This window comes from Lacerta agilis, chromosome 14 (assembly GCF_009819535.1).
Source record: "Lacerta agilis isolate rLacAgi1 chromosome 14, rLacAgi1.pri, whole genome shotgun sequence".
Lineage (NCBI taxonomy): Eukaryota > Metazoa > Chordata > Lepidosauria > Squamata > Lacertidae > Lacerta > Lacerta agilis.
The window spans coordinates 21,223,810-21,233,784 of record NC_046325.1 but is presented as its reverse complement, the minus strand read 5'-3'; the positions used below and the strand labels follow the sequence as shown (position 1 = coordinate 21,233,784).

The window sequence follows — 9,975 nt, the reverse complement described above, 5'->3', positions numbered from 1 at the left end:
TGTAATAACGTTTCTTTCTCTGTCTCTCTCTTTCTGGCCTCTGTAATGCACGCAGTAACTAACTCCCAAGGGCAAAGCATTTCACAGCCAAGCTGAAAATATCTACTTTCTTAAAATACATATTCTATCGGATGAGAACCTACTATCAAGGCTGCCTCTTGCATAAGCACAGTCATTATTCAGTCTGGCAATTCATTACCAAAGTGGATATTTCAGCTTGGCTGAGGGAGAATGATACATATGTCATAAATACACTGAGAATATAAAGAAGATATAAGGTTCCAACCCTCAGGGATGTAATGTATTGTTCTGCATTCTGCACTTTCCTGAAGGCTGAGAAGTGCTGGGGTACTGCCACTGGGTCCGTCCGCCCCCCCCCCCCTTTGAATGAAACATTCCTTGGGGATTTAAGATGTCTGCAATATTCAACTTATTGATAAATGTAGAAGTAAATGGAAGCACAGAGGGGTCTGAAAAGAGGGCGCTGGTGAGCTCCCAAAGATACAGTTTCAGTTCTAGCTAGAAACTTGAAAATCTTGAACCCATGCCCCTGGGCTGAAGAGACCCATGTTCAACCAACTGAGCTATCCATGTATGTACATGCAGTACCAAAGCAGATGGATCTAGCCGCTGTTTCTGGACCTAGAGAGAGTGGTGGTACTTCAGAGACATTGTGGGGAATTAAAATGCCGGCTGAAATTACCTGCTCAGAGCACCAGGCTGAATCTTTTTTTTAAAAAAGTAAGCAGGGCTCAGGGCAGGTGGGACCTGCAAGGATGTTGAGGCCTAGCTGCTACCCAAGGATGCCAAGTTGAGCTTGCATCTTCCAAACTGCCAACTGTGGTCTCTTCCCCTCTCCACCCCCTCACGCCAGCTTTCCTTGTGGATAAAACATCCACAACCATAAAGATTAAGGACTTTTTTGGGGGGGGGTTGTCATATTTAAGCAGATTCTAAGCCGGTGAGTGGTCAGTTACAACGAACAGGGCACTGCTTCACCAAGCTCAGTCTGCCCTCAACCAACCACCAGCTTGCCTGTCATCTTGCAACCAGTCCGGGGGGGGGTAGCGTTGCCTATCAGCTTCCTGCTCCTTAGCCCCCTCCACCACCTGTGGGTCTGCCTGCCTTCTGCTCCAGAAGTCCCAGTGGGCCTTGGCCACCAGTACTTTCATGCAAATAAGCATGCTTTGTGTTTCTTTCCGATTTTTTGCTCCGTCGACAGAGATGGGCTAAGCTTATCCAGTGAATTAGCAACTCCGTTTGTGGCAAAAGCGGGGGGGGGGGGATACTTTAGGACGATGCAGAAATCTTCATCTTTTGAATTCAAGTGGACAAGGAAAGGCTGAGGAGGGGATGTCAGGTGATGGGGTTGAACAACAACAAGCATTCCAGCCACAGCGAGCGAGACAAAGCAATGCTCACAACAACAAGGCCTGCCCCATGAATGAGACTCACAACATCTGATTCACATTATTTCCACCCATGCACATTTCTTTTTTGTTTAAAGCCAGGGTCAGCGCAGGCTGTATAGACTGTGTGGGACATTCTGTTAATGATTTGCCTTTGGGTCGCTGCTGCTGCTGAGGCACATGAGAAGATTAATAAAGACCTCCTGGAGAAGAAGCAAGCAGGCTGAGCTTGGGGCACGCGGGTGGGAGATTTAGCTGCCCGCTACTCTTTGGCAGTAGACGTAACCACGTTATCCCACCCATCCCTGCAATTTTGCTGCGGTCTCCTGGAACTTCTGCTCCCCGCACATCCAAGGAAGCCATATTATTGCACAGGTGAGTAAGCAGATTTAGAGGAAATTGAGTGTGTGTGTGTTCCTGCAAATGCGACATCAAGCTTACTATCTCAAGAAGGTTGCTATGCTCCACCTCCTGCCGGGCATGGGCTGGTTCGCCCGTCGCCCTTACAGTTTCTACATGCCGAGGAGGAAAGAGGGCTCATGTATCAGTACTTCATAGCACATAGAAACAGCATTAAAGCAGGGCCCACACAAGGAAATACCTACTATCGGGTCCCGTTCAGCAGTCTGGTTCCTGGTTCCATATAGGCCCTAGTTCACATTCCCAGATATGAGGGGCAAAGAGCCATCTGGCTCATTCAGGAATATTCCAGGCCTGCTTCCTGATTGTCACCTCTTATTATTAAAACAACAACCACCAGACCCTTTTCCTTTCTTTTTTACTTTTGGAGAGGGAAGGAACAGTGTGAGACAATATTGTTGTTGCTAACAGAAGACAGCAACACCTGCAAAAATATAGATAAAGAAGGAGTTGCTTAATTTGAGTCGCTCCCCAAATCACGACGAACCATCATTGTGCAGCAGCTAGGAATACTAATGTGCGGCTTTAGCTGGTGCACCAAAGGTAGACATGCCCTTGTAACCTACTATGATCTGTCCTTCAAGTTGGTTCAGGAATTGCAACTAGTGCCACGGTCAGGATGCTTATGGGAGTGGCAGGCTGGGTATAAATCCCATTTTAAAGCAGCTTCCCTGGTTACCAGTTGTTTTCTAGGCCCAATTCAAGGTGATTACAGTTACAGTCCTGGACAGTGTGGGGCCCAAAGATATAAGAGAATGTCTTCTTCGAATATGGATCTATGGATGAGGTTTGCTGGTTGCCCCACACAGGAAAGAAGTATATAGTGCTGGGCCCTATGAAGAGCTTGTTCAATGGCAGCTCCACATCTAGGGAAAGCTCTCCTCACTGAGGTGCACCTAGCAGAGGCGTATCAAGCCGCTTGGCTGCCGGGGGCAGCAAGCCAAGCGGCACCCCCCCGGGGCAGGGCCTCGCTCCATAGTGTATGTGTCATGACACACACACACCCCCGCAAGTGTGACTCTCAAGACGCCGCCCGGCACCCGCCACCGCCCGCAAGGGACGAAAAGGGGGTCCAGACTCCCAACCTGCCGCCCGGCACCCCTTCTGTGCAGCGGCTGCTTGCGCGGAAGTGCTGCCGGGCGGCGGCTTGGGAGTCTCACTCGTGGGGGGGGGGGTGGCGCAGAGTGTCACCCTCCCCAGGCTGGAACCCAGGGCATTCCGCCCCCAGCGCCCCGCCCTCGCTACGCCACTGGCACCTAGCTTGCCTCAAGGGTTTTCATGACTGGCCACAGCTTAGTGGAGCAAGGAGACTTCTTTGGCTGGCCTCCCTGCAGTTCCCTCTATTGGCCAGGGCACAGTGATGGCAAACCTCCATTGAAAACAGTTGTGTGCTTGGATCCTGACACCTGAACACACTCTACAGTAGACGCACCCGACTGCATCCAGAAACCACAGTTTCACTGGTGCTTTGTCCCCATGTTGAACTGTCTTTTTTTCTTTTTTCTTTTGCTCCATAAGAGATGGCTGTCCAGTATGTCCACTATAAGGGGATAAAGTTCCCCCCTGGATATAATTCTGTGGAGAACCTTTGCTTTGCTGAGAATGAGTTTGAAGTGCGAGATGACGACATCTTCAATGTGACTTACCCCAAGTCTGGTAGGAGTGGGATTCCGGCTCGGAAATCGGGTGGGGAGCGGGATTTCAAAACGGAAAGACATTCTACATTTGTATAGAATCACAGAATGCACAGCCCTGCCCATTATGCTTGGACCTACTATGAATTCAGGCCAGCTTTGTCCTAAACGAAATATTACAATGCCATCTTTTCTCGTGCACTTGCACAAATGTAGCTGTTTTTATGTGCTTCTGTAATCTGCTTCCCACCCCTGGAAACATTTGTGGTTATTTAGTTTTTAGGGGGGAAATTAAAGGACACACATAACTGAATTTGGAAACTGGATAATTAAGACGGTGGCCTTAACATTCTTTGAAAAGACTTAAGGTTTAAAATTCTGTAATAAACACCGAGTTTCAAAAAAACACCGAATAAACACCGAATTTCAAAAAATAAACATGCGATTGCTCAAAATCCAAAATCAAACTTGCTTGATTCAGAAATTGATTCAGATTCAAATGTTGCTTGAATTTGAATGTTTGGGAAATGTTATTAAGGATGTAATCCTTGATCCACTTACCTGAGAGTAAACCCCACTGAACTCAAAGGAATGCACTTATGAGTTGGCATGTACAGGAAGGTTTGCACTGCATACTTTGAAATCAGATTCAAAGCCTGGTTTTCCTCTTCACCACTCCCACTCCCAATTTTTGGACCAGATTTAGATGTAGGAGTTGTGGTGGATTGCTTTTGGGCCAGCCACTGTTAGAAAACGATGGTGTGCTTGGCTTAAAGTAAAATGAATTGGTGGGTACCGACAAAATAACAATCCTCCATAAATCTGTGGATTTCCTTCTTTCCTTCATAAAGGAACAGTGTGGATGATTGAGATCCTCAGCTTGATCCTCAATGGAGGTAATCCAACCCGGAATCAATCTGTGCTTAATTCCTGTCGTGCCCCCTGGTTCACCACCCAGCTAGGTCTGGAGACAGCTCATCTGCTCCCACCCCCACGGCTGCTCACCTGTCACCTCCCCATTCATATCTTCCCCAAAGCCTTCTTCAGCTCCAAAGCCAAGGTGAGTAAATGGCGAGAAACTGAGTATGGAGTTGCCTGGGGTCCTGTCAAGGAGCCTAGGGGGTGCTGCCGTAGTGATTGCTTGTGTGTGAAGGGAAGGACATCTTTGAAAATGGAAAATAATATTTCATTTGATCCAGGAGTGAAGGAGAAAAACAAACCTTTTTGCAGTACTGTGGGTCTAGCCCATGCAGCACGAAAAGCTCCATGTTGGATATGCAGCTTATTTACAGGAGTGGGGGGAAGTTTTGTCATTAAAGTTGTGGTTATAACTCCAGGCCAGGCTTTTTTTCTTTTTTTTTCTTTTTTGCTTCAAGTACCTTAAGCTATTTCCACTGCAAAGACTCAAAAACCAAAATTATAACTACATAGTATAGTTCAGTTAAAGTGATCAGTGTTGGTGTTGCCATACAGGTAGGTAGCCGTGTTGGTCTGCCATAGTCAAAACAAAATTAAAAATTAAAAAAATCCTTCCAGTAGCACCTTAGAGACCAACCAAAAACAAACTTAGTTGGTCTCTAAGGTGCTACTGGAAGAATATTATTTTTTTTTTGGTGTTGCCATATTCACCAATGAACCATATTCCAGGTCTCGTCTGTACCTGCCCTTAGCATCTCACTCTTATCACTCTGAATGGCAAAAGCCATTTTTCACCGCAGAGGTTCAGCCTTGGATCAAGCAAAGTTCCAAATTTTACAAAGTAATGCTCAGGCGGTTTCCTTGTAGTCACCCTAAGACAGTGTTCACCCACTGATAATGCCCCACCCCACCCCAATTAACAAAAGTTTCCTCCCTTAGGTGGTGTACACATTGCGGGACCCCAGGGATGTACTTGTTTCTTACTATCATTTCTGCAAGATGTGTGTCCCCTTTGAGAACCCCGAATCCTTCAACCACTTCCTGGAGAGTTTCCTGAGTGGGGATGGTGAGTTGCATTGAGGGTGGGTGGCTGGAGGAGGAGGAGGAAGAGGCTGGGACATTTGGGTGTCCTTGGTGGAAATCCAGTTTACGCGCCCAGCAGTTCATTGCCGCAAGATGCAATGAGGGTCCACTCGCTCAGGCGGCTTTCGAAGTAACAGCTGAGACAAATTTATAGGGCATGGTTTATCTATGGGTTTGCCTATGACCCTCCAGATATTGTTGGACGCCTACACCATATTTAAAGCACTTTTGCATTAACAGTCATGCCTTCCCCCAAGGAATCAAATAAATTGTTATTTGTTAAGGGTGCTGGGAATTGTGGCTCCATGTATGATGTGACCCTCATATGGGTCCCTGTTGTGTGGCTACTTACCTGCATAAATCTATCTGTATGTGCATGCTTTGGATGCATGTGTGGCAGTCAAGGTCAAGACCAGCAAGGTGCAGTGACATTGGGGCCAGGCCAGCAGGCTTGGTCCCATTCCCCCTTCTGTGCATTATCTTCACTCATGGAGAGAACATAGGAAGCTTCCTTATTCTGAGTCAGACCATTGGTCTACCTAGCTCAGTACTGGTCTACAATGACTGGCAGTGGCTCTCCAGGGTTCCAGGCAAGGGAAATTCCCAGTCCTACCTGAAGATGCCAAAGATTGAACTTGGCACCTTCTGCCTGCAAAGCAGATGCTCTACCAGTGAGCTACATCCCTTCCTTGTAAAAAAAAAAAGGGGGGGGGTTCTGTAAAAAGTAAATCTCACCGCCCATTGCTAATGTCTCTATCTCTGTGTATTCCTTGGTGCAGTACCTTTTGGATCGTGGTTTGACCACGTCACAGGTTGGATGAAGCTGAAAGGCAAAAGCAACCTCATTTTCATCAGCTACGAGGAGCTGAAGCAGGTGAGAGCATGGGGCAGATCGCACCCTTTCCAAGGTTTCTGAAAAGCATCCTCCTCATTGGTCGAAAAACGAATGCAAACCTATTCCACGCGTTCTTCATTGGTAAGGCAAATGAGACAATGTTTTAGCAAAGTGAAAAACAGGGTTGAATTCCAACGCTACACACATGTAGTTCCATCCGCACAGCAGGACTGACTTCCTGTTCTTCTCCTTGTATCTCACCCCCAGTCTGTTCCAGAGGGTCCCCCAACTTAATGGAGCAGATTTTGAAGTTGCAATGGGGAGCAGGGGGCTGCAAGAGAGAGGAGGGGGAGATTCCAATGTCCACGTGGAAGCTTATAGACCAAGCAGAATGGCCATGCTGGTAGGGTTGCCCTTGAGACACAAAAGTAGTTTTTGAGCTATTTTTAAGGAAATTCGCCAAAATCTACACTTTCGACATGGGTTACAATGCATCTGGATTTTCCTGGACATTTCAGCAATTTGCGCCTGGACACTGTCAAAAATGTCTGCCAGGTGATGGAGGGGAAAGACAATTTACACAGGATAACATAAGAACCTCCCATACACCAAGCTAGATCATTGCTCCATCTAGCTCAGTCTACTGCACTGTCTCACAGGTTTCAAACAAGAGCCTTTCCCAGCCCAACCTAGTGATGCCAGGGGACCTTTTCTGAGCAAAGCATGTGCTATTCCAGTTGCCCTATGCTGCCTCCCATTTTTATTTCATTCATCCCACGAGTCACAACCTGTATTCCTTTCCCATTGTTATCAGTTCTTAAACTGCATCCTAAACATCACTTGAGCTGCAGTCATGGATACACTTTCCTAGGAGCAAGTCCCCGAAGTAGACATGTACAGGATCGTGCTGTTCTTTATTTAAAGAGCTACCTCCTCCTACGCATTTCCCCCCGGGGTTGTGGCATTGGATATTACAGTATCATAAACAGGCAGACACCATTATTAATATATGGTGAAACCTCTAGAAGCTGTCTCGCGTCTTTTGTCTTGGCTGTGATTATGTCTCAAGTTTTGTGAAAAATTAGAACCCAGGTCATGATAACAGAGGGATTTTGGGGTAAACTGGGAAACTGATTCTCTGGCTATGCTCAGGATAAATAGGGCTTTGTATATTCTGCAGTTTTCTGACATGATGCAGGATGAGTGCACAATTCATCACCATGAGCACCTCAAATTTAATTAAAACACACACTTCAAGATACAAAACCTTAAGACTGAAGATAGGTATCAAAGAACATAGGTCTTACTTTTTCTGCTGCCTAGAACACTAGTCCCCTCTGTATCTGTTCAGGACCTGTATGGTATTGTGGAACGCCTCTGCCATTTCCTAGGGAAAGAGCTCGATGAGGCAGCGATTATGTCAGTGGTGGAGAACACTTCCTTCGAAGCCATGAGGAGGAATGACATGTGCAACTCAACAATGCTTCCCAAGGAATTTATGGACCAAGAGAAGGGGACCTTCCTGAGGAAGGGTGAGGCTTGCTCCAGTAGCTTTTTCCGTAGTTTCAGAGGAGATGGGGAAGAAGGGGCGTGGCAGACAGATCACGGATAAAGAAACAATCCAGCCACAGTGCCAACAAAGGTGAGAGATCTTGTGTGGCACCACCAGTGACCTTGCACAATCAAATATAGATGGAGCGAAGATGGAGTGAGGACAGGAGTGGGATGCGTGTGTGGTGACACAACAGAATCTGGTGACACAGCAGAATCCTCTCCATGTCAGCAAGACCAGAGACGCGCCACCAAAAAAACATTCATATTAATCAGTGCTGAGGCCAATAGCCTAAATTAAAAACCAGGCGATAATTAGCATGCATTAGAGCAACAGTGGAGCATTAGGTTGCTAATGGGGTGGGAGAGAGCAATGCAGTATCTTCGCCATTGCCTAAGAGGCAGGCAGTGACAAAATAGAAGGGGGAAGTTAAGCAACATGAGAAGATCTTGGCTGGCTGGCCATAACAGAGAGTCCAAATAAGTCTTCTGGCACACCAGCTCCATGGGAGAGAGAGAGAGAGAGAGATCTGAAGGCTTCTACTTTTGACCTCTGACCTCCTGACTCTGCCTTTGCACCGGTCACTTTTCCCTTTGCTGGAAGTGTCCTGCACAATTTCATTGGCAATTACAGGACCCTTTGATCTAGTAGCACTGGCTTTTACAATGCTTATTTTCTCTGGCGGGCAGAGGAGCTGACTTGCAAAGTGCTGGGAAGCTCAGCTCCAGAGAAGTTTAATAAAAGGTAGTTTGAATTTAATTGTTGCCCGTGTCCTCATTTTCTAGGCATCTGCGGAGACTGGAAAACTCACTTCACGGTGGCACAGTCTGAATACTTTGACAAGGTTTACCAGGAGAAGATGGTGGGCCTGAAAGGAATATTCCCTTGGGAACACACGAGGCAGGAGAACCACTCGGGAAAAGGCCTTTATTTCTGAACTGAAAGATGCCGCAGCTTAAGCTTGTCTGTTACCAAGAAAGCCCTTCCTTAATCCTAAACCCTAAAGTAGAGGGGGTTTTTTGTAGGAAAAATGTATACGCTCAGAGCAATTCATAACATTTTCTATAATTTCACATGCTTCAGGGTGCTGGATGTGAACACATGTTATGCTTCAGGGCACAGAGTGGCACATGATGTATCATGTGAAGGCATATACTGCAGTCATCTGGCTGGAGCTAGGCTGCATTGGAATTAGCAGGGGGAAACTGACGGAGGCTGCCTTAAGTTGCACAGAAGAAAACAGGGATCTAATCATGTTTCTTTTTCAAAAGAGATATTATTAAGGCAAGCAACGAACAGCAACTGAATATAGTGATGCAACACTAAATTAATCTCAAGATGGTAAAAAGCAAAAGAGGGGCAATTTTTAAAATAATAATTATCAGTGCTTTCCCCCCCTAAAAAATGTTTAGGGGTACTCTCATTTTGACTCAAGAAAATCACCATTTTATAGTCCAAATAAGGAAAAATAAATACAGTAAATGAACAAAAGGACAAAGATTCACAAAATGTTTAGGGGTATGTGTCCCTGCAGAAAAAAGCACTGACAACAACAACAACAACAACCACCAGTTTTATAGGCAACCACAACAGAGATAATATTTTAGAATCAACAGTGTGGATTTCAGAAATTTACTATTCTAGAACGTTTGTGGGAAAGTGCTTCCATACCCCATAAAATAAACTTGAGGGAAAGATGGGTGGCAAAGGCAGAGGCCTGCAAGAGCATGTGTTTGGGGGCAGAAATTCTATTTGAGCTAAACAGATGCCTTTCCTAAATAGTTTAAAAAACATATTTAAAAAAATAAAAACAGTTTAAATTTATTTGTTCTTTTGGCTGCAAATCTGGAACCTGATCAAAGCTAAGTCACTTGACTCCCACGCCTTCTCTATTGCCAGCTTTTCTGAGTATAAGCATCTCCATCCTGCCTTGTCCTCCTTTCCTTTCAGGCTTATTAGCTCTGCTCAGTCGAAAAGCCTTGAAAGTTGTATGTGTGTGTGTGTGTGTGTGTTTAAAGTTTTTCCTGGAATTTAAACTTGTTCTGAAAGGGAAACCTAGAAGAAAGTAGCCCCTCCCCCTAGCTGGCATATGAAATACTGCTGATACAATGACAGTCAGTTATG

The 9,975-nt window shown here is 45.9% G+C and overlaps 1 protein-coding gene across 1 annotated transcript; it reads left to right on the top strand.

The window, feature by feature from the left end:
- Positions 1-1,444: 1,444 nt before the first annotated feature.
- On the top strand, positions 1,445-8,834 carry SULT2A1 (sulfotransferase family 2A member 1). The gene is made up of 7 exons (XM_033169974.1): positions 1,445-1,782; positions 3,345-3,485; positions 4,315-4,523; positions 5,321-5,447; positions 6,244-6,338; positions 7,651-7,831; positions 8,637-8,834. Exons 2-7 carry the CDS (start codon positions 3,350-3,352, stop codon positions 8,786-8,788), a joined length of 900 nt encoding a protein of 299 aa, XP_033025865.1. The 5' UTR covers positions 1,445-1,782; positions 3,345-3,349; the 3' UTR covers positions 8,789-8,834.
- The last annotated feature ends 1,141 nt before the right edge of the window (positions 8,835-9,975 follow it).

Bases quoted from the DNA above. Each gene is read 5' to 3' on its own strand.
- SULT2A1 (XM_033169974.1), top strand. From the start codon at position 3,350: ATGGCTGTCCAGTATGTCCACTATAAGGGGATAAAGTTCCCCCCTGGA. The intron at 4,524-5,320 runs GTGAGTAAATGG...TTCCTCCCTTAG, and splicing joins TCTTCAGCTCCAAAGCCAAG to GTGGTGTACACATTGCGGGA. The intron at 6,339-7,650 runs GTGAGAGCATGG...GTATCTGTTCAG, and splicing joins GCTACGAGGAGCTGAAGCAG to GACCTGTATGGTATTGTGGA.